This window comes from Notechis scutatus, chromosome 2 (assembly GCF_049901735.1).
Source record: "Notechis scutatus isolate UNSWTSFEM ecotype Mainland chromosome 2, rNotScu1.2, whole genome shotgun sequence".
In the NCBI taxonomy this organism is placed as follows: Eukaryota; Metazoa; Chordata; class Lepidosauria; order Squamata; family Elapidae; genus Notechis; species Notechis scutatus.
The window spans coordinates 109,545,564-109,570,647 of NC_142010.1; the positions used below are offsets into that span (position 1 = coordinate 109,545,564).

General features: G+C 38.7%; 1 protein-coding gene across 1 annotated transcript; it reads left to right on the forward strand.

Annotated features, from left to right (window-relative positions):
- The first annotated feature begins 307 nt into the window (after positions 1 to 307).
- Positions 308 to 23,685, forward strand: ST6GALNAC1 (ST6 N-acetylgalactosaminide alpha-2,6-sialyltransferase 1). The gene is given in 9 exon segments (XM_087954185.1): positions 308 to 315; positions 815 to 1,595; positions 3,448 to 3,616; positions 6,399 to 6,570; positions 11,235 to 11,373; positions 11,657 to 11,760; positions 13,977 to 14,063; positions 16,439 to 16,538; positions 18,954 to 23,685. Coding segments are annotated over 9 exon segments (1,731 nt in total). The 3' UTR covers positions 19,125 to 23,685.
- Positions 23,686 to 25,084: the final 1,399 nt, after the last annotated feature.

The window sequence follows — 25,084 nt, forward strand, 5'->3', positions numbered from 1 at the left end:
CCATGTACCAAGGCTGGTATGTGGGAATGATCAGGGGAAAGGAAGAGCAGCAGCCTACAGAGTGGTCTGATAAATGAAATCTGAGCCTGAAGAAAGGGTGGAAAAGACATCTCAGAAAGGAATCCTCCTTAGATTTCAGGAGAGTAAAAGTAAGACAGGAGAGAGGTACTTTCAGACTTAGAAGATTCTATTAATGGAACCTTACAATAAAGGTAGAGTAGGTAGTCATTGTTGGTGGTTTTTGTCTGGATTGCCTCAAAGGGCTGACAGTTGGATATTTGTTTTCCTTATTGTGGGGCCCTGCAACATGTTGAGGTAGGTACAAGTACTCAAAATATGAGCATGGCCAGGAAAGAATAGGTGAAGTCAGAACAAAAGATGGGAGAACAATTAATATTTGATCAATAAACGCCAAGATAATTCTGCCTCTTTAGGAGATACCCAAGTGCTTCCAAGTGACCTAAATAGAGAATGTAAAATGTATCAGCCAAGATAGTTTGCTTTATATGCCACTCATCAGTATTTTTTCTTAAAGAATTTTTCTCGAATTAACTAGATAGTAAAAATATACCTATAGCAATTTGTAATCAGGTGTAGCATTTTAAAAAGATAAAAGGAGATGGTTTAAAAGACAAACCTTTCAATTCCAAAATACTTCTGAAGTTTAATTGAATAGGATCCAGGTGGGTTGAGGAGACTTACTAAGTTTTTTTTATTTTATCATATGTAGGCATCTGCGTTCTAAATGTTTTACATATGGACATCTTTAAATAAATACATTTTGAATGCAATTATCTTTTTAACTGCATTTCAGCCATTTCTTTAGTTTTCAGTATGTCAAAATTGTGCCTCTGTTTGACATCCAAAACGATGTACAAGAAGTTGTAGCTACCAACCCAAAGCCATTAGAGCTCCCAGATACAAGAGTGGGACCAGGCAGTTCTTCACTGCAGAATGATCCTGTGAAGAGATCGGGAAACAATGGCCATGGGAAGCATGCAGAGGTCCAAGATGCATCAATATCACCCCAAAAGCAAACCAGGAGTAGGCCTGTCATAGTGGAAACTGGTCAAAAATCAGCCAAGAAGAAAGAAAGGCCTTCATTAAACAAAACTCAAGCTAAAGAGAGTAAGGAGATACCTGCAGCAAGCCAAAACCATGCCAAAATTTTGGTTGAAACACGATCATTTAATAAAGATGGGAAGACTAATTCACCGGCCTCCAACAAAAAGGAAGAAACAAATAAAAGTATGGCACCAGGAAATGAAGAAAAGGAGAAAGCAAAGGCTAAACGGGTGACACCACTACCCATAAGAAAGCAGACTGCAGGAAAAGCAGCCAAACAACAACAGTTTCTTGGTAAAAATGCCACACTGCCCTCTAGAGCTAATCAAACTCACTGGAGAAAGCAATCCAACAAAACAAACTTCATTAAAGAACACTCTGCCAAGGCATCAGTATCTGATGTTCAACAAGTCACACATCCGGCTCCTTTAGCAACAACCCCTAAAAGGTTAAAAGCAGCTGACTTTAAATCTGAACCCCGCTGGGAGTTTGATGACGTTTACCTCTTGGATGATTCAACGCCACCGTCAGTAAGTACCATAGCCAGATTTTACCATAAATTTCCCGAAAACAAATATGCTTGCTGCAACATATACATATATAATAATTTATGATATAATAAAACAAGGGGTAGGTTTTATTACGATGCCTGATGCTTCCTGTTCACTTCACTTCATTTCACTTCATTTTTCTCGGAAACCATATATTATGAAGGCCCGTCCTGGGCTGCACCTTCTGCTTAACTTCGCTTCTAGCAGAACTCAGTGAGAGTAAATGTCATGCTTGCCTGCATGGTTGTTCCAACTTTCAGAGAACTTTGGGATTGAACTCTTCAATCACATAATCCAAATTTATTTTATTTACTTATTACATTTAGGCACTGCCCATCTAGCTAAATGGATAAGATTGCACAGTGGTAGGATTTCAAATTTTTTAACTACCAGTTCTGTGGGCATGGCTTGGTGGGCGTGGCAGGGGAAGGATACTGTAAAATCCCCATTCCCTCCCCACTCCTGGGGGAAGGTTATTGCAAAATTCCATTCCCTCCCCACTCCTCTAACCTGCTTTCCAGCTCTGTTCTCCTGTTCAGGGCAACAAAAGAGGACCCAGCAGATCAGGTGGGACTCGGGAGGCAGAGAATAGATGGGGGTGGAGCCAGTCAGAGTGGCATTTGCCGGTTCTTTGAACTACTCAAAATTTCCACTACCGGTTCTCCAGAACTGGTCAGAACCTGCTGAATACCACCTCTGGGATTGCATAGGATTTTATGGAATGAGAAAATAGCAATATTTCTTAAAGATACATTGCAACAATATCCACAGAAGATGAATCTAAAGACTAGATCTTGTTGTGATTGTGCTGTTGTACCCTGTCGGGGAGAAATAGTAATTCAGTGATTTTCATATACAGACATTAATATTAAGTAATCTAGCATCTACATTACGATTCCTTACACATGTTTGAGGATTTCGACTATTAATGTACTCAAATATTTCACCGATTCTTGTTGCTGCCAAACCAAGAATGTTTCCAGACATCTGGTTTCTAGTCCAGGTGGTCCTCGATTTATGATCTCAACTGAGCCCAAAATTTCTGTTGTTAAGCAAAACATTTGTTAAATGAGTTTTGCTCAATTTCACGACCTTTCTTGCTACAATTGTTAAGTGAATCACTGCAGTTGTTAATTAGTAAAACAGTTGTTAATTAAGTGAATCTGGTTTTCCCATTGACTTTGCTTGTCGGAAGCTCACAAAAGGGGAATTACATGACTATGGAGACACTGCAACCGTCATAAATATGAGTCAATTGCCAAGTGACTGAATTTTGATCACGTGACCATGGGGATGCTGCAATGGTCATAAGTGTGAAAAACGGTCATAAGTTACTTTTTCAGTGCCGTTGTAACTTTGAATGGTCAAATGAACTGTCGTAAGAACAAGACCACCTGTATTACTAGTCTCAAGGAATGTTGCGACTTTTAACAGATAAATTAAGAGAGAATAGTAGGAAAATACTAAGAACATTGGGGGATTATAATTGGAGAGCAGTATCTGGACGCCTCATAAAATTATTTGAAGAAAACTTAGTGTATGGAGGGTTTCTACAGCCATCACTAAAAAGAAAAAGGAAAGGAACACTCCATAGGGGAGAAAAATCAGCAAGAGTACGTTTACTTTAAAAAAACACACCCACACAGCCTTTGGACTATTTATTAGAATACCTGACAACATGCAGATCATTTTTACTCTGAGATCACATATCAATTATTGTCAGAACTCTGTAAGATAGTCAACAAGGATGGAAAGCTGCTGTGATTGGGCAATACTGTTTTTTTAAACAGTTGTCTTGTAACTTTTCTTCCCTTCTTTTTCCACTTCTTAGACCTGCCCAGATTCTTTGAGGAACAAGGCTGCCAAATCTGATTGGTTACATGATGTTTTCCTCCCCAACATCACAGTCTTCATGGACAGGAGTCACTTCAGTGACAGTGAATGGAAGCGTATGGACCATTTTGCTCCACCCTTTGGCTTCATGGAGCTAAACTTCTCATGTGAGCATGGGGTACATAGTATGGGTTAAAAGCAACACTACTTCTTCTGGTAGAAGGTATTAGAAGTCATATATTGAGCCAGTTATCAGTCCATCCACCCAAAACCTGCTTCATGTTTCCCCATCTTGTGATAAGGGAAAAGTCCATATTCTCAGCGTGATCCTAAGAAAAGAAGAAACATAAGTCATAAGATTATTGACATGTGATTGCATTAATATTTATTACAAAATTTATGGGCAGTAATAGGGTGGGTTTACTATGCACCATAAGATGATGCCGACAATTATACAGGACGATGTCGACAATTATAGCCTTTTTTAATGGCTTAAATTGTCTTATCTCCCAGTGGTGTTCTGCTTCAAAACCTGGGTGCAATATTACTGATCCTCAGGGCTAAATACAATGCCATTAAACACATGAGTGAAAATAGATCCTTCATACAGAAAAATTGTGAGGAAAGCCAATGAGAACAAATAGTAGCCTCCAGGGGTGGGATTCAAATTTTTAACAACCGGTTCTGTGGGAGTGGCTTGGTGGTGAGCGTCACTTGGTGGTCATGTGACTAGGTGGGCGTGGCTTTGTAGTCATGTTTTTGGCTGGGCGTGGCCAACTCAACATCACTCACATCGAGGCATGCATCTCCTCGCCTGGCCTCTCAAGACTGTGAGGATGCTGCAACAGTCGTAAGTGTGAAAATGGTCATAAGTCACTTTTTCCAGTGCCATTGTAAGTTTGAATGGTCACTCCACACAAGCAAAGTACCAGCAAAGGAGGGGGAAAAAAACTCCAGAGACGTTCCTGAGACGGAAGTCTAGTCCTGCCAAGAATGTAATAAGGGTTAATGGAGAGGCAGTTTCTATAAGCAACACCAGAATGTTTCCTTCCTGCCTTCCTTACAGGATTAGGCCAGTAATTTCTCCTAACAGCCGGTTCTTTGAACTGCTTTGAATATTAACAACCGGTTCTAGCGAATAGGTGCGAACTGGTAGAATCCCACCCCTGGTAGCCTCTCCTTTGATGACTAAAGCAAGCCACAGGGTCATATGATCATGGCACAGAACCAAGTTATTTGTGGGACCCCTTATCTCCAATTATTTCTGCCCATCCCACCTGATCTGACACAGCAGGCATGCTCCCCGTCTCTTCTATGAAACAGAGGAATGGGATCCCAAAAGCATGTGTTCTCTCTCGTGGTCTCTCCTTTATGAAAACACCCCACCTCCACCTCCAAAGACCCTCTTGGTCTTCCACTAGGCCTTTAAGATCTGGCTATTCCCTAAACCTTACGTGAACATGATTCATATAGCAATAGCACTTAAAGACTTATATACCGCTTCACAGTGCTTTTACAGCCCTCTCTAAACGGTTTACTGAGTCAGCTTATTGCCCCCAACAATCATGGATCCTGATTTTACCAACCTCGGAAGGATGGAAGGCTGAGTCAACCTTGAGCCTGGTGAGATTCGAACTGCCAAATTGCAGTCAGCCAGCAGTCAGCAGAAGTACTGCACTCTAACCACTGTGCCTCTACAGCTCAATGATTTCAGTGTTGGGAGGGTTTTACCAATTAAACCCCAATGAATTGTGCTGTATTGATCGATATTACCTGTACCGTTATTTTATTTATTATCAGTATTGTTGCTGATTTAAATTGTTGTTAGTTGCCCAGACTCTCATACTGAGAAAGATGGACATAAATAAAAACCTGCTAAAAGATTTGCCCTGGCTACAAGTTATCTACTATGTATAATTTAATTTTTACAACTCTATAAATGTCTTAGAACACAATTATCTGCAGGAGCACCTCTCCTGCTATGAACCTACCAGGTTACTTAGATTAGCTGGGGGGGGGGGGAAATCATCTGAAGATGGTCCTGCTGCTAGAAAGTAAACTTTTGGAACTATGGAAAAGGAACATGCTCCATAGGAAGCATGTTAATGAAAGTGATTGGCTTTCATTCAGAGTAGAGCAATACTGCCGTGCAATAGACTTGGCATGCAGGGGACCAAATTTCATTGCAATGTAATGATATAATTATGGACATTATAATATTAAGCAAATGATTCACTTTTTGCTATTGCATCTGTGGGCAAATACTACAGAATGCAGGTGGAGGGATTGCTACAAGGGGATGCATGCTAGGAAGTACAAGTTTCTTGGAATCCTGTCCACCATAACCAGGCTCCTCGGGGGGAACGGTGTGAGTGGGAGTGATTTACGATCTTCTCTGCCAGCTTCCCCATTGACTTTTCTTGTGGGAAGCTGGCAGGGAAGGTCCCAAATGACAATCCTGTGACCATGGGACACTGCAACCATCTTAAGTGTAAGCTGGTTGACAGTTGCTCAGATCATAATCACATCACCACAGAATATAAAGGACTGGTCGTAAGTATCTCTTATGCAGCACCACTGTAACTTTGGATGGCTGTTGAACAATCGTAAACTGAGGACTGCCTATATAATAATAGAATCTTGCAGGTATCTCTTTCTCCTTCCAATACTCCAGTGATTTCGGGAAAACATTTTAGCTTTTTATTTCCTGGTCAGGATTATGTAATGGCACTGACAATTCCAGATTCAGTTTGTATCAGAGAAGATCACAAGCTCTATGCACAACTGAACTTTCAATGCCAAAGACAAGATGGTCAGTGTAATATATTCTAATTTAGTTTTTCAGCTATGCCTGAATTATTTGTTGTGTCCCACCCTATTTGGACTTGTCTGATTTTATGTAACCTGCTAGCCTCTTCCTATGAATAATTGTGTCTCATTTCTTTCCAGTGGTAAAAGAAGTGATATCCATGCTTCCTTATAAACCCTACCATCACATTCTCTTTGCACGCAACAGCAGTCAGACCTCCAAGTGCATCACTTGTGCAGTAGTAGGAAATGGAGGGATACTGAATAATTCCAGAATGGGCAAGGAAATTGACTCTCATGATTATGTGTTCCGGTAAGAAGAACAGGAGTTCTGCAGAAAGTCTGAGGTTGTATGCAGCGTTATCTATTAAAATGCTACCTGCACAGTCACAATTCTTCTGCTGTCATCCCTGAAGCATAGCTACCTCCTCTTCTCCAGGTTAGTTGCTGCATCCTCTACGTTACAGCAGGGACTCTTTATCCAGGTAGTAAGTCTACCTTTCAGAAGACTTCTGGATGCAGGAAAAAAAAACTGGAGTACTGGAGTAGGCAGCTATATTTGCCCTGTTTGTATTCTGTGCTACGGCAAGATTTGCAGACACTGGCTAGTTCCACCCCACTTTTCTTACATCCATTTGGAGGAACAGAACTGGAAAATGACTCTTCAGCTGCCACTCCATAGAGAGAAGTAAGCTTTTTTGGGATCTGGAGAACTGGTACCAAATATACTTACTTCCAGAGGTGGTATTCAGCAGATTCTGACCAGATCTGGAGAAACGGTAGTGGAAATTTTGAGTAGTTCAGAGAACCAGCAAATACTACCTCTGACTGGCCAATCTATTCTCTGCCTCCCAAGTCCCAACCAATTGGCTGAGTCTTCTTTTGTTGCCCTGCCCAGGAGAACGGAGCCGGAAAGCAGGTTAGTGGGGTGGGGAGGGAATGGGGATTTTGCAGTATCCTTCCCCTGCCATGCCCACCAAGCCATGCCCACTAACCCACCCCCACAGAACCAGTAGTAAAAAAAATTGAATCCCACCATTGCTTCCTTCCTTCCTCCTCTTGCTACTTTTCTTGTCATCTGCTGATTACTAAAAGAGATGGGAGAGTTTTTTTTATTAAGAGAAGTGAGAGAGATGGGGAGGGTTTTTTTTTTTTTTTTTTAGCACAGAGTGGAAGCTGTCATTCACCCAGTGCCAGAAAGCAGATGGAGCTGAAAATCAGACATCAAAGATCAGAGAAAGGTCTATAGCAGCTTCAGTAGGCCAATTAACCTTGCTTCTAATCTTATCTTAGTCTGATGCTCTGTGTGACAGTCCAGATCCATGGCTACTACTGGAAGAAGCTGGAAAATATAACCTTGAAGCAATTTAAGAAGAGATAAGCAGTGGCTGCCTTTGCAGTGGACCAGAATAGATAGAGGACAATATTGTGTGTTCACATTCTCCACAAACAATGAGATATCTTCATGCCATGGCAAGCAGGATGTCTGGATGATTCCTTGATTTTACCCAAAGAGAAGCCAGGAATAGCCAGCTTTAGTTCTATTCTGTCAATACCAATATAATACTGCTAATAAAACATTTTCTTAAGGTTTATTGGAAAACAATGTGATTATTACTCTATCATATTTCAGTGATGGTGAACCTTTTTAATGTGGTGAGCCGAAAGCATGCATGCCTGCTGGCACCCACAATGCAATGCGCCCTGCCTCCCTGCTCATGTGCTCGCAACACCTCCACCCTGCCCCCTTACCTGCACTATGCATGTGCATGCCTCCCAGCTGATTTTCGGCCCGCTTGAGGCCGTTTTTGCCCTTCTAAGGCTTGAGGGAAGCCTCTGCAGCCTCAGGAGGCTGAAAAACGGAGGACTTCCAGTTTGAGCTTCTTCAGCGACAGACCGAAACCTCGTCTCTGCAAGGCTTCGATCTGTGCTCGCCGCTGGAGCGCCCTGAGCCGGCTGGTTTCGGGGCTAAGCCACCCCATAGAGGTGGTGAAGAGGGGGGAGACTGCTAGCAGGGTTGAGGAGAGCCGCATCTCTCCTCCCCAGCTGGCCATTACTCCCTTTCCTGAAGGCGGTTGCAGCGGTGGTCAGAAATGGCCACCACAAAGAAGAACTCGACCAGAAAAGAATGTGCAGGAGGAAGATAAGAAGATAAAGTTTTGGTTGACCGGGTCAAACAGCAAAAGCAACAAATAAGTTACCCTGGAATTGAAACTGTTAAAAAACAATAACATTGTTCCCTAAGAAGATTTTTAAGCTGCGAAGGAGAGAGAAAAGGGAAAAGATTTGGGTTTTTTTCCCCCTCCTTTTCCTATACTGACAGCTAAGAGATTTAAGCAAGAAATTGGAAAAAAAATCCACTTTGACATCAATAGGCATTTAATGCTGAAAATAAAAAGTCAAAGGGATAATACAAATTTCTGGATAATTAAAAGCTTTTGAAAACAGGAAAGGAGAGAAAAAGAATAAAAGGGTAGGATCTGGAAGGGAGGAGACTGCCTGGAATTAAAAAAGAATTTACAGCAAAATCTCAACAAGACTTCCAAAAGATACATTCTAACTGAAATATCGCAACAAAAACCCCAGGAAGAGAAAGTCGAAAAAGAAATAAGAAGATATAACTTGGGACTATCTGGATTACTTGATGATTTCTGGATTCTTGGTTATTGTTTTGAATGACTAAAATCAATCGGGTGGTTGTTTAAAACTGTTTAAAATGGCTCCACTTTTAGAAGAACTGAAAATGGAACTTAAAAATACAAAGAAGATGCACAAGAAGGGAAGGGTTCTTTTGGCTTCGTATTTCAGTTTTTAGAAATGGAGATTTGGAATTATGAGAAACAACAAGAAATGCCTGCAGAACAAGAAGATTGTGACAAAGAAGAAGCCATCTTTAATGAACAAGTAATCTTAGATGGGGGAAAAAAGGAAAGGGGGGGAAAGAGAATGGAAAGTTTAAGATTGAGAAAAACAACTCCCCCCCCCAAAAAAAATAGAGTGAAAAATAAGTATAAAATCAGAAAGCAACAGAAGAGGGAAATGCAGAAGAGAGAATTAGAACTAGAGAGACAAGGGGGTAAAAAGGGGAGGGAGAAGATGAGAGGGAAGAAAGAAAGGAAAAGAAGTTATAAAGGACAGAAGCAAAATATAGAGAAACAGGGCCTATTTAGAGATAATGGGGGGAAACTTAATGGAAAAAGGGATTCTGCAAAGGTGCATAAGATAGTATGGTTATATTAGAAGCAGAAATAATTTTAGAAAATATGAAACAATGTATGATTAAAATGTCTGATAAAATAGCTATCGTAATTCAGTGGAATGCTTGTCAATAAATAAATGTAACAAAAGGTATATTTAATGATTTATAAAACATATGTGAAGAGAAATAAGAGAAAAATTAATTATGGAGATTATATGTGTTTTTAAGGAATTATTATATTTAATTGAAAAGAAGTGTTAAAGATGTTAAGATTTTAATGATTATTAATGATAGAACTGAACTGGAATGGAATGAGGGTTTATAATTACATATATTTACAATCTTTCTTTAAAAAAAAAAAAAAAAAAGAATATAGTGTGTATTATAAGAATGTACCAAGCAGAATTTGATTGGAAGTTATGTATTATATTAAAGGTCATAAACCTAAGGTATATATTGAAGTTTAAATAAGAGTTGAATAGATGTAATTAAAAGATATAAAGGTGTCATACTCCAGGAGAAAACTTGTTTAATGAGAAAAGATAATATGAAATTGAAACAGAACAGACAACAGTATAAATATAATGATTTGAATTGAGATGAGATAATCAAAATAAAATTGAGAAAATTAAAAGAGGGGAAAAACTATATAGAAAATGTAAAATAGTATAAGATATGGAATAGAATACAAAAAGGAGCATGAAATTGAGTTTTGTGTCTGTATAAAGAAGTTCAACCCGGGACCATGCTATTTTCAAAAAAGATGTTTTACTTGTACTTTGTATGTGTGAAAACCCAAATAAAACTTTATTAAAAAAAAAAAAAAAGGAGGAGGCTGAAAAACGGACCTTCTGGAAATACCAGAAGTGCCCATTTTCAGCCTCTGGAGGCCCCAGGAGCCTCGGGAGGCTGAAAACGGGCCCGTTTCAGCACTTCTGGTATTTCCAGAAGGCCCATTTGTTTGGCCTCCTGAGGCTGCAGAGGCTTCCCTCGAACCTTGGGAGAGCGAAAACGGCCTCAAAGGGGCTGAAAATCAGCTGGGAGGTACACGAATATGCAGTGCAGGTAAGTTTGGCTGGGACTCGTCTTGTGCCTGCAGAAATGGCTCTGCGTGCCATCTGTGGCACACGTGCCATAGGTTCGCCATCACCATTACATTTGATAGGCTGAGGTTTCTTTCATATCTATGCCTGGGCAAGGAACTTGGGAAAGTGAGCTGATTAACTATCAGCTCGGTTCTTCTTCCAGAGGAGGGCACTTTTGCAAATTTCCTTCTAGAGCAGCAAGGAAGATGGATTCCCATTGATGGAAATTTTCATCTTGTTCCACTTCCTGGTCCCTATAACTTCTTCCTGCATCCTGAGATTTTCTGGCAGATCTTCTTCCCAGACAACTTCTCCACAGTGACTGGCTGGCTTTGATTTTTTTTTTTTCTTCTTCACATGAAAGCTGCTTTTTTGTACTTTCCCGTTGGCCAGCTGGAAGCATCAGAGAATGACTTACTGGAAGTCAGTGCTGTGGAAATTAGACAGTAGAAAAAAATGTTGCTAGTGGTTGGACACACAAAAAAGTCCACAGTGGTGCTCTGCAAAAACTTAAAGCTAAGACATTCTCTAAGTCCAATTGGAATTATGAGAGCAATTCTCACTCATCAACCGATGGGTATGCATGTATGGAATGTATCTTAATATTCTCCTGGAATCTTGTAAATTATGTATATGTATCTGAAGAAGCTCCACTTAGCTAACTTGGTAATTTTATATGATCCCTTTTACCAGAGTGAGTGGAGCTGTGATCAAAGGTTATGAAAAAGATGTGGGAACAAGAACTTCTTTCTATGGATTCACAGCTTACTCCTTAATGACTTCAATTATGATTCTGGGGAATCGTGGATTCAAGAAGATCCCTGCAGGAAAAGTAAGGCAGATATCCTTATATTTCTCCTCCTCCTAGTTGAACATTAGTTGTGAGAGCAACTTAAAGGCACATATCCTTTTATTTCTCCTACTACTACTTTGAACAGTAGTTGTGAGAGCAACTTAGATTAGAAAACTCTAAACTTTCCTTCAAGTTTCACAAGCCAACTCTGATTTATCCCTCTTTTACTCAAGACTAGCAGAGAGTGCCCAGCCCTATCTTTTATACTGTGGCACTCCATCTGCTGTGCCCCCTCCGAGTGTATCTGTGGCATGTTTCCTAGGAGATCAAGTATCTACACTTCCTGGAAGGGACAAGAGATTATGAATGGCTGAAAGCTCTTCTTCTGAACATCAATGTCAGGAAGGGATTTTTGGACGACTATGGGTGAGTAGTGCTGTGCTTTCTGGATAAGGGCTCCCACAATGGAAGGTAAGAGGGAGCAAATAGCAAGACATGCAGTGACAAGAGGTCATCATGCAAATGTTGTGATTTGCATAATCTCATAACCTCAGGTGTTGGGAAGCCAGTACATAATGGTATTGGATATGCCTGATGACATTGGCATGTCACTGTGTGGTTTGCTATGGACGCTGCTGAGGAGGAAAATGCAGAAATGAATACGTATGAATAGAATATGGGCATAAAATGCCCATTGAAATGCATACAAATAATGTAGCATAATAGACATGGACAAAGCTGGACAAAGCAGGTCCAGATGCCGAGGTTTATCCAAAGTATATCTGGATCAGGACAAAGTAGGCCTTTCAGTCTTTATTATCTTGCAATTTTTCTGCCTTGGCAGAGTGGAGAGTTTTTCTTGACCTTGCACTGCTGACCCCTTGCAAATATTTTGAGGATCTTTCTCCAGTGTGTAAAATGTTAATGAATAAGAATGGCTGCATTTTCATAATTTATTAACATTTTGGCACACTGTGCCCACATCTCATTTGGCAGAACAGAAAAATAACATTCTCAAATAAGAACTCTGAAAACATTCCCCCCACCTTCAATAATTTAATGAATAATCAGGTGATGAACCAGACAAAATTTAGATTAATTTTGTGAGTTCTGCTTTCAAGAATCTCTGGTGGCCCATCAGTTTCCTGTTAATGAAAATAAATGGCTAAGAGATTAAAAAAAATTGAGTATAACAATTTCTATTGGCTTTTTCATAGGGCTTATCCCTTCAGCCTTGTTATGATATGCTTTCTCCTGTTCTTACAATGGAAGTGAAGTGTGTTGTTTTGAAACCTACCATCCAATTTCTTGCCCTCTAGTGCCCTTTCCTTCCCTCACTGGGGGCTTACATGGCACTTTGACCAACAACTTTAAGAGTATTCTGAAGTTGGTTGTCCAGCTGACTTTCACCATTGCAGTGGCCCTCTCCATTTCTTGTTAAAGAGTTGTGGTGTGAAATGCTTGGAAATGAACATTTGTAGAGTGTTCAATTGTCCATTTCTATTTTGCGGAATGGCCCAGTTTCTTTGTCTACAATTTTCAGTCCCCCATAATTCTGTCAAAGATCAATTAACATCAAATAACATTCACCATCCCAGTAACATTTTAATAATTCCAAAAAGGAGGGGGGGAAAGCACACAGACAAATAAAGCTTGAACAGATTGGTGTATTTCCTGTGCACTGCTGTAATATTCCTTCCATGATTGACTAAGATGGAGGACCAAAGAGGAGAAGGACGAGCAAAATAAGTTTTTGTATCATTGCCCGTTTCACAAAGGCCTTCATCATGGTAGAAGATGCTACAGCAACAGAAAGTCTGACCTCAGAGAAGGAATTCCACAAAGTCAATATTCCCTGAGTTGAAAAAAAAAAAGAACATTTTAGTGAAGTTTTGTTTTCTCTTGCAACCAAAGAAGGGATGACTTTGGAGGCACAGAATCCCATTGCCAATGATATAGCATGGTCTTATCATTTGGAGCCCTGAAGGCTGCCAATGTTTCCTAGGAATACAGAATGTTTACACAGATGCTTTTGTTCCGTTTTCTGATGGAAAACGTTACTTTCCTTGACCTGTTCTCAGCCTGCCTCAGGAACAGGATGGCAATATAGAGGAAACACTGAGGGAAAGAAAAGTGCTCCACAAAGGATAAATGAACTTCTCAGACCTATGTAGATGAACCCACAGTTAGGCTGGGTAGAGTTCTAAGCAAATCGGAGGGAGGCCAAAATGTGCATAAAGGTATCCTTCAAAGACTGCCGTTAAGTACATATATCCTGACATATGTTTTATATCACACACATTTTGCCATATGCCTCTGGCCCCTTTTTAAACAATCACATTCCTTAACATTTTTGCCACCTTCTCTCTTTTCAAAAAAAAATAAAAGCTCTGTTGATCCACTATTTTTTTCTCACTTTTCCTTTTAATAATAGCTGTTATGTCAATGTGACTTTAACTGAAGAATACAGTTCAAAAATATACACACCTTTGACTCCTCAGTTTTCCCCATTCCGATCTTAGATACAGTGTGCAAAAAAATAAGACCTTTCATCATCACGTTAACTTATAGAAAAGCTAGCCAAACCAGCTTTGGTTTGAACTGTACATAGTTTGCCTAAAGATATACTTTTGTTTTTATAGACCAAGGCCCCGGGATAAATTTGACAATTTCAATTTGGATCAATACTTTGTGATTCATCCAGACTTTCTCAGATACACTAAAAACAGGTAAGACATAAGTAAAGTGAAGGTCAAACCTCAGGAACAGTTTCAAGATTTTAAATTAGCAGCATTGGCAGTATGGATAGATGTACAAAACAATGTCTTGTTTCAAACTTGCAACAAAGTACAAAACATTCCATCAAAATTATTACAAGCTGGCTGTTTTCTATTGGAATGAAACATAAAACAGGTTGAGCATTCAATAACTGGTCAAAACAAAACCCAAAATATTTTTTGTTCTGACTATAGGAAACAATGAGAACATGGAGCCAGCTGCTGCTGCCTTATTTTCATTCTAGGATTATAAGAATTAGATGGTGGTGGTGGTGGCATTTCATTGATTTATTTAAATTACAGGTAGTCTTCAACTTATGATCAGAATTGAGCTCCAATTTTTTTTCTGCTAAGTGAAATATTTGTTAAATGAATCTGGCCCCGTTTTATGCTCTTTTTGGCATAGTTGTTAAGTGAATCACTGCAGATGTTAAATTAGTAACATGGTTGTGAAATTAATCTGGTTTTCCTATTGACTTTGTCAGAAGGTTGCAAAAAGTAATCATATGACACTGCAACGGTCATAAATGTGAGCCAGTTGCAAAGTGTCTGAATTTTGATCATGAGACCATGGGGATGCTACAATGGTCATAAGTGGAAAACGGTCATAAATCCCTTTTTTCAATGCTTTAACTTTAAACGGTCACTAAGTCAACTGTTGTAAATCAGGACTACCACCCAGATTTATATGGTTGCCTTCTTGCTAAATGATTCTGGGTGGCTAAACAAGGATTACAAATATCTAGGAGAAGGAAAATGATAAAATATAAAATATAATGTGAAACACACTATACCAGCAACCAGATACATAGTTCATGTTGCACAGCAAGCTCCTCTAACTTCCTGGCCCAGTGGGGGAAGAACTGCTCTGCCATCAGGGCGACAAACTAAATTGAGGAAATCTGTTCCACAGCGCAGATGCTGCAACAGAGAATGCCACAATGCTCAAATGGAAGAACATTTGACCAAATTTGTGACTTTAAAAACATCAACCTATTACAACAAATCTCTGCTGAAAATAGTAGAAACAAATTTCAAAAACACCTGAAAGTTATATTTAGATTAGCATCTGTTATCAGCTCCTTTTCCATTCCCCTACCTCATTCTCAACAGAAATAATGTTTCTTAAAAGTAAATCTTCAGGGTCACTTACCCAACACATTAGGAGACAAAGAAAGCAACTAAACTCCCTAGCATTTCTTACAGTCTTTGGTGACTAATTCGTTTTCTTAAAATTTGTTTATGTTTTGGTTTACCTTTCCTTAGCTAAGTTTCAGAAGGCACAGATCTTTATTTTATTTTTCAGCCTGTTTGCCAGGTGCAATCCTGACAAAAGCAACATTATGATTTTCTGATGGTTTTGTTTCCACCCTGAGATGAACCAGCAGGTTGTTGATGTTTCCTAACTGAAAGAATAATTCTGTAAAGTTATGGTCAGATATGAGAGCACACAAGGGACATACACATACACATAGTTCAGCATGCCAATCCTCTATTATTAATCTTTGTATCTGAATCTCAGGAGCAGTATAGTTGAAAACTCTTATGGAGAAGACACAAAGTTCTGAATCTTCCCTTTGTATTATTTTCACCTTCTTTTGCCATGTATTTACCTTCATTATTTTTTCTTCCCCCTTAATATTCTATACTCACATTGCTCCATCCACTCTCAGACAACAGTAGCAGTAGTTCCAGCTTCTGAACTAGTCAGTATGAAACATTAAAGGAAGAAGCCCAAACACAAAACACAAAACAGCAGCTCCATCCCAGGATTTGGAGCAGTCAGAATCCTCAAAACTAGGCCTCTTGAAATTGCTCAAATTTTCTTTCGTGCTTGGAATAAAATAGTGGGAGTTTTATTTCATGCATGCACAGAATAAATTTCTCAAAGCACCTACACTCAGAACATTGAAACAGTTCTTTTGTGCTTGGCATATTCCAAGGTTGGGACTTTTTGCTATCTCCAGCTTCCAGATTCAGTTCAGGATGGGATTCTTGGAGTTTGAGTAATCAGGCTGGCATTAAGCAAGATTTGCCTGGAATGTAGCTGTGAAAACTAGTGTGTCTCCTGAAACTATTCCTCCTTCACAGCCTTAAAGGTAGAGAGGATCCCTTATCAGATTGAACCCAAGGCAAGTTTAAAAACAGACACAATTCATTGTGAGTCTATGGTCAGTTTTAAGAATGCCTTATAAATGTCTTTCAACCTGTTTGTTGAGTGCTGAACGCCAGCTCATTCTCTGAGAAGGCCTCAAGGAGAGGACCTGCTCAGATTTCATTGTCTTCCTGTACTACCTTTTGAAATCTCCTTTTATAACCCACCCCAGGTTTTTGAAGTCCAAAACTCTAGAAAAGCCCTACTGGCGCATATAGAGGCCTACAACAGGTGCCTTCCTTCTTTTGACTGCACTCCACCTCTGTGATCAGGTAAGGGTTCAAAGATGCTGCACAGAATTTAAAGGTGAGCCACAAAGTTAAGGGACATTTGTCTCTTGCACCATCCTTTAGGAAAAACTTATTTAGCAATCAGTGGATCTGCTGCTATTTCAACATTTGGTGTTTTTTCTCTACTTCACTAGAGAAATGCCTCAGGGCAGGGATAGATGCTTTTAGCCCTTGTCCCCTCGCATGACCATTTCTGTGCTGCTGTTCCTTTAATCATATTCTTTCAACCCTTCATTTCTTGACTTAAAACAACAGAAACCTCAAATTAAAACCCTTTCTGCCTGAGTGAGTTATCCTGGCCCTGATTTACTTCATGAACGCCACATCTGCATGCCAGCCACATAATGCAGTTCTAATGCTAAACTTGTGGCTAACCCTTTTCTACTGCATGTCTTTCTTAGTGAAGTTAATTTCAGTAAAAAAAAATGTTTGAAGGAACTCTGAAAGTCCCGTCATCCCCAAGGCTTCCCGAAGAGCAGATTTTAATGAGATAAGCTCATTTCTTTCCTCAACTTCCTCTACAGCTTTGCAAATTCTTGGATTTCTTTGACATCTCCACAGAGTTAATTCACCATATCCATAGAGGGGCAAAGTCATTTCCCATTCTTCCAAAAGGCTTTAAATTAATCTTGCCTTCTTCGTCTTCCCATTTCTCTTTCAAATTTAAACTGTTAAGTACCATTCCCCCTCATCTTCCAAAGCCACAATTCTCAGTTGCAGAAGAATGGTTGCTGTACTAGCACAGATTTTTCTCCCCACTAGCTTCACATAGCTGGTTTGAAGTTGTCTGTTTCCACATTATTCATGGGAATGCTCTCCAGAGGAAGGACGAGGTATGGATTAGTTATTCATTGAGCAACTAAGATCTAAGCTTTACAGACATTTACTCAGTGTCCTGGACAAAATATAAGAATACGTAACTCAACATCTTAATGGTCCCAGTGTTTTGGTCATAGCTCCTAGTTCTTGTTGTCTAAGGCAGTGGTCCCCAACCTTTTTTGTACCAGGGACCAGTTTCAAGCACAAACACTTTTTCAAGGACCGGGGAGAAAGAATCCGAGTTTGGTGGTTTGCTTGCAGACGTTTCATTACCTGACTAGGTAACATCTGATGTTGTTACCTAGTCGGGTAATAAAACGTCTGCCAGCAAACCACCAAGTTCAGGGAGCGCCTCGGCCCTGCCTCCCTCAGCCCCATCCCTCAGGTGTCTCCCTCCCTCCCTCAGGTGTCTGCCCCGTTCCTCTCTCAGTCGCTTTCTCGCTGCTCCACCAGCCCAGGAAGAAACTGCTTCAAAGAAGCCGGGGGTGGCTTTTCCTGTTGCCGCAGCTCCTCCTAAGCACCCGTTTACCCCCACCCCGCCCGCCCGCGCGCGGTTCAACCCAGTGCTCCGTTCTGCCTGCCTGCCTGCCTGCCTGCCTTCGTTTCGGAGCAGCTTCGGCTGATAAAAAGAGGCGAATAGTTATTATTCTCAGCCGAAGCTGCTCCGAATCAACCAGACAGGCAGGCAGGCAGAACAGAGCACTGAATTGAAGCGCGCGCGGGCGGGCGGGGTGGGGGTAAACGGGCGCTTCGGAGGAGCTGCGGCGACAGGAAAAGCCACCCCCCCCCGGCTTCTTTGAAGCAGTTTCTTCCTGGGCTGGTGGAGCAGCGAGAGAGCGACTGAGAGAGGAACGAGGCGGGAGGAAACCAGGCTGCTGAGCCAGAGAGCAGGACAGGCTTCGGTTGCTTCCTCCCTCCCCTTCTTTCATTTGTGTCCTTGATCCCCGATCCCAGCAGCATTCACCGAAGGCAAAGAAAGCCGCCATTTTTTTAAATTTTTTTTTCTTTGCGGCCTGGTACAGAGTGCTCCACGGACCGGGACCGGTCCGCGGCCCGGTGGTTGAGGACCCCTGGTCTAAGGAATGCATGTTTTATCTAGATAACAAACATGCATACTTTTATGTATGTTATCATCGATTTGCACTGTTCTCCATTTTCTCAAATCAAAGTTCTATAAGTCTGTGGATAATGTGTGGCATACTTGGTTAGGTCTGATGTCTCTTCACCATCTCTTGCAATTTATCCATTGTATTATAAGAGCTGCCTTTAAGATTGAGGAGTCAGTGCTCTGAAGAGGATTGATGCTTTCCCCACCAATCCCATAGGAGTAGCATTTAATGTAGTTTTGCCTTTTCTTCTTCATCATCATTAACCCTGGAGGAAAGAGCAAATCGCCACTATCCCAGTCTTCCCATGAAGCTATTGGTAGATGACGATATTAAAGAAGCTATGTCTGTAAATCCAATGAGCTCATGGGTTTATTTATTAAGTATCTTTCATGTATCTAGCTAGGCTTTTTTTTTTCCCAAACCAACCACATTTATTTCCCTCCCCAATGATAATCCTTTGCCTTCCCAGGTGAGCGCTTATGGATATATCACCGAAGGCTACCAAAAGTATTCAGATCACTATTATGATAAAGAACGGAAGCGTTTAATCTTTTATACCAACCATGACTTCAATCTGGAACGGAATGTATGGAAACAACTTCATGACGCAAATATTATGAAGCTCTATCAACGAACCTGACGGAACCAGATTATGAACTCCCGATTGGAGTGGGTTATTTTGCTATAGCACAGAAACTTTGAAAACAGGGGTGTTATTGGAACATGCTGCTATCTAAGATGCACTAGTAATTTTTTTTCTGAATGGTTCCATAACACTTAAGGTATTTCCAAAAATATCCATTCCATGAACCATTATTATCCATCTAGGACAAAAAGATACAAAAAGATTATGCAATTTAAGAGGATAATTTAATGTAGGAATAATTAAATCCTGAGTATGAGATTACATGAAGGAGAGAGGGAGTGTCACAGACAATTTATGATGTCTGACCACTTTTTTCCAAACGTTCAGACAAAGAGATTTTTGATATTGAGGTTAGAACTAATAAACCTGAATCCAAATAACTACTAAATAGGAGCAGATAACTCTTAGGTGCTACCTAGTGGCTCTTCCGATAATTGGAGCCCCCAATATACTTGCCCTACCTGAAATACTAGTGTTGAATCTTATCTGCATACATGTGAACCTTTTTTTCTTCACCAGTAAAACAAGAATCATGATAGCTTAGTTTTAATGTGAAGCCATTACCTTTTAATGTGAAAATGGACTTGGTTTAACAGTAAAAAAGTTTTTTTTTTTAATATGTAGATTATGAAGAGTGTTCTTTCTTTCTTTGCTCTAGAATCAAGCTAAAAAAATGGTGAAAGCAGATATTTATTTATATATATGAATCAAACTTATTAACCGCTCATCTCCCTCAAAGAGGGCCTCTCATATTTTGCACACGAAAGGGTCTCATTGAATCCCTGGAGTTTTAAGAGACCACGAAAAATCCCCTTATGACTCCCTGTAAAGCTGCTGGTTAACAGAGTAGGCACTACTGAGCAAGTTGACCTAAATTAAGGGACCCTCCTACAGGTATGTTGGAAAGGAGAGAGAAGTAAAATTTATTTCTCTAGAGAGAGGTTTCCCCATCCTTCGCACTCAGTTGCTTGCTCTCAAAGAGCAGAGCCTCAGCTTTTGAGTTCTCAGTAGGGTAGCAAGGAGTTATTGTTCTCCTTCCCACTCTGGAATCCAAATCATGCCACAGTGCTCCAGGTTGCTAAGTGACAACTCTGTCCTGGTATTCTTCAAGCCTGAATAGGACCTTTACAATTCCCAATAAGTTTTGTTTTTCAAACGTTTTTCTCTATAGAGAGGCCTCTTTCTCCTTGTGTTTTTTTTTTTGTTGCAGAGAGGGCATTAATCTTAGTCTCCTTCACAACATGGAAGATGGTGGAAAAGTCCTTTAGAAAGTAATTTACAAATTTTAGAATAAATAAGGATATAGAAACATGAGCAAAGATTATTTGTATAGCCCAGACTATCTCTATATTATTTCATACAATATCACATGAATGGTTTGAGATCAATAATAGTAGTTCTAGTGGAACAGAAATCATGATCTCATAAGATCCAGAAATAGTTAAAATATCAGCTAAATTTTATCTTTATGGTAAAATTGGAAATGGGATCAACTCTGAAATTTTTATATCAGAAACAGTCTGATGATATTAGGACTACTTGGATTTATTTTATAATTACAGGTGTACTGAATTTACCAAGAGGTCATACCCAAACACGTAATTGCATGCCATGTTTACAAATGGCTACAGTGGGTGCAGAGATTTTCAGTCAGGATTTTTTTGCACTTCCTATTGGTTGTTCATCTGTTTCAGTCTAGTGTAAGAGACCCCTGTTCCAGGTATCTGAGATGTACTGCATATACTTACTGGCCTTCAATAATGCACAGATAGAAATGAGTACAGCAGAAATCACTTATTATTGAAGATACATTACTCAGTTTCAGTCCTCCCAGGTTGCCAAGCTCAAGAAACAAGCAGTGGGGATTTTATTGTTGTAGGGTATAATGACAGCATCTTGAAGTCTGACAGAGTTTCTCTCTGCCCCATGAAACAGAATCAAAGTGGGGTTATTTTGAGTTTCTATCTCATGCTTTTTCTTGCTATTAAATTTGTGATTTCTTCTCCATTAATGTTTCATTGCTCTCTTCTCCCTTTCAAGGCCAGGTCTCTTTTTTTTTTACAATCAGCAAAAAAAATATATTCTATTTATATTCTAGGCTAATCTATACAGGTATTACCCACTTATAGGTAGTCTAGCGCATGACAAAGAACATTTGTTCACTTGGGGCTTGACTCAGAGCAGAGAGCATGGGAGCTAAGGAGAACTGCTTTCTAGTTTGAAAAATTTTCTTATATTTGGCATGTTTTCCTCTTAAGGATTCTATGTCCTAAATTTTTGTCAGCATGTTTCAGGAAGCATACACCCATTAAAACTCAAACATGGGCAACAGAACAAACCATAGTTAAACCCAACATGCCATAGCATGATGCATGAATCCAACCACTGCACAGGGAGATGATGAATTCTCATCAGAGTTTGAAGAAAAGGCTGGCCCACTAAGATCCTATACCAGCAGACTGCCTGCACTACTGTATATTTGATCTTCTAGATGATCTTTGATGACCTTTCTGATTCTGGGTATTTTACTAGTGCTTATTATGAAAATGCAGGAAAAACAGGTTTTATAAACAGCAAAGAACACATGACTAAATTGGACAGAGAGGCAGGGAAGGAAGACATTCTGATTCTAAAGACGGACATTTCCACTGGACAGCAGAGCTAAGCTCAACAAAGAAACCAAAAAGGTTGCTATAATTTGCTTTTATCATTTAAAGTCAAAACTCTTAATGCTACTAATAATAATAGATGTGATTATATAATGGCAATATGGCAAGTAGATGACAATAATGAAAAATATACCTCTCCAGATGTTACTTGAAAAGTTGTTTTTAGTTGGGATGACCAAAGATAATTGGTGCCATTAATTGTTATACACCAGCACACTGGAGCATCAAAGATTCCCCATCCTTGAAAGGTGGAGAAATCTGAAAAATAGGGCATAATTTTCTGAAATACTCAAATAGGTATTTTTGAATTTGAACATTGAAGGTACAAATAAGCATTATTCAGTGGCCAGTTCCCCATCTGAACCACACATGCCTATTATTCTGTTCTTTCTACAAGTCCACATTTCCACAAGTCTCTTGCTAGTAGTTTAAAACTACTGAATGTAGTTTGGATTTCCTTTGGAATTCATAAATGGATCAAGATATTATATGAGTCGCCTACATCTTAAGTGAAGGTTAATGGTATGTTTTCTCCTATGTTCTCACTATTTAGAGGAAATAGACAAGGATGTCCACTTTTATGCATTCCAAAGAAAATCCAAACTTGTCTAATATGGTAAACATGTATTGTTTATATATTTTGTCAAAGGCTTTTTCAGCAACTAATGATAAAATTACAAGTTGTTCTTTACCTTTATTCAAATCTCTTATGACTATAATTAACCTCATGTTGTCTGCTGCTTGCTGAATTTTTATAAACACTGCCTGATCAACAACAAACAATATCACTTGTTATATTTGCTAATACTGCTGTTAATATTTTTGTATCAACATTAATCAATAAGATTGGATGATAATTAGCACTTGAAGTGTGATCTTTACCTGAGTGTGATCTTTGGTATAACTGTAATATAAGCCTGGTTAAATGCTGCTGATAAAATTCCCTTATCAAATATCTCATCATACAATTAACTAAGTTTTGGCATCAAAAGATCTATAAATGTTTTATACCACTGAATAGGGAATGCATCCAATCCTGGTATTTTACCACTTCCCATGATTAAAATTATTTGTTTACTCTCTACCTCAGAGAGAGGTACAAATAAAAGTTGTTTTTGTGCATCAATTAAGTGAGGTAAATTAACTTATTTAAAAAAGATCTTTATATATTTTTATTCAATGTATTCTCTTTTTTGCTATATAATTCTAAATAAAAATGGTCAATTTATATGCAGTGAAGTTTTACGGTATATATTTAATCTCTAATAAGTGGAATCAGTGCCCTATTTTTTGTTTTTTAAATTTATTTTTGCTTTAAGTGATTAGCCATAATTTTACCAGGTCTTTCACTCTTCTCCCAATATCTTTGTCATAAATATATCCACATAAATTCGGTCTGTGTGATATTATAGTATGTTTTGCAATGTCCTATACTTACTAAGTTTTGGCAGAAAAAAATGGATTATATGAATATGGTTGTGTAACAAGAGCTAAAACTTTCAGAGGATAACATTCTCCTGAAATTATATATCTAGTATTGACAACCAGACAATGTTAATGGATTCTATGCCCTTACTATGGCCAAGACTGATACTGCAGCATTGCAAAGATAAATGTATTGCTCCATTCATTCAATGGAGTCAAGACCTGGTTGCATTTGCCACCATGAGCAGATTGCCTATAGACATAAAACTTTGTATGGAAAAGTAAAATGAAATATGGAACTTATTTATACAAAATACAGATAGTTAAAAAAGAATTGTATAGGTATACTATAAATATATACATACATGAATAATATTTGCATTGGATAAGTATATATAGCATTGTAACTGTTTACTGTTATAATATATCATACCATTTTTTCCCTTTATTTTAATTCTTCACTTTTTTGTTAAAACAGCGTCTATGTATTTCTTTTTCTTTGAAGTGTATCACAGTTACCTGTGTGTTCCTTTCTTTTGTTATTTTAAAAGCAATAAATAAAAAAAAAAATCTGAAACTTACATGTTTTAAACTCACCAAGTTTGCTATTTTAATCTTACCAAATCTGAAGATATTATTTTATTTTATTATTTGGAGGATTTGTATTGCCACTCAATTCACACGACAGAATTCTGTATTCTTCTTTACAAAATTATTTTGATTAATTTCTCCTAAATAATTTGGTGTTGTCGCTATTCCTGATTATCTGTCATCCCTAACAAAATTGGTTTCAGTGCTAATTTCATGCCACTGTTTGCATTTCTTTGTGAGGGCCCATTTTCTGTTTCCAGTTCATGAAAAAGTCACTAGTCCATATGAGGGCTTCTTCATTCTTCCCAAGGCTTTTTCAGGGTGACTTTAGTGCAGAATTTCACCAAAAGGCTATTGAAAATAGAAGGAATCATCCGCAAGTACAGTTGTGCACACATGTTGGTTCATTCTCTCTCAAGAACTTTAAATGGTGACTGAGGCAGAGGTTTCCTTTACAGTAAAAGTATGGCTTTTATTTTGGTAAGATTGCTCATCTCTCTGAGGGGTTATTTTCTCTTTAATAACGTTTTGACCAATTTATAGTAATTTCTATACTATTTATTAATTTATGAGCTAATTAGCCTTTAAAACCTTTCTAAAAATTCTGCTGTAACTAATCAAATGAGGGACAGTTTTGCAAAACATAAAAATAAAAAATAAAAATCAGATGAGATGTTTAAGCTAAATTCTTGGATAGCTTCTGAACTAGAAACTTTAGGTCAGTTAAGTTTTCCTGGAATTGATATTTTTACCTGACGAACTGATGATAGGAATGAAGAAAAGTTTTTTATTTATTTGGGAATGAATAAAGCCACTTATCTTAAGCAAATAATTCTGGATGGCTAACAATATAAGCTAATACAAAGCAATAAAGTATGGTACAATAAAGTACCTTATGATTCTTGACTCTTGACGAATGCATCTTTTCTTTTATGTACACTGAGAGCATATGCACCAAGACAAATTCCTTCTGTGTCCAATCACACTTGGCAAATAAAGAATTCTATTCTATTCTATTCTATTCTATAAAAATACAATTAAAAACCACCATAATGCATACAAAATACACCAGATTGTTACTTGAATTGCCCACTTAAATTTTTTCCTCTTTTTCTATGTTAGCTACTAAAATAAGCAGCCCTAGAACAAAATATTAACTTCGGTAGAGATTTATAGAATTATCTCTTGAGACACCAAGAAATTATTTATTCAATTTTAATTGTTGCTCTGCAGAGAAATGTTTCACTATCTGGACCTTAAACTGGATTC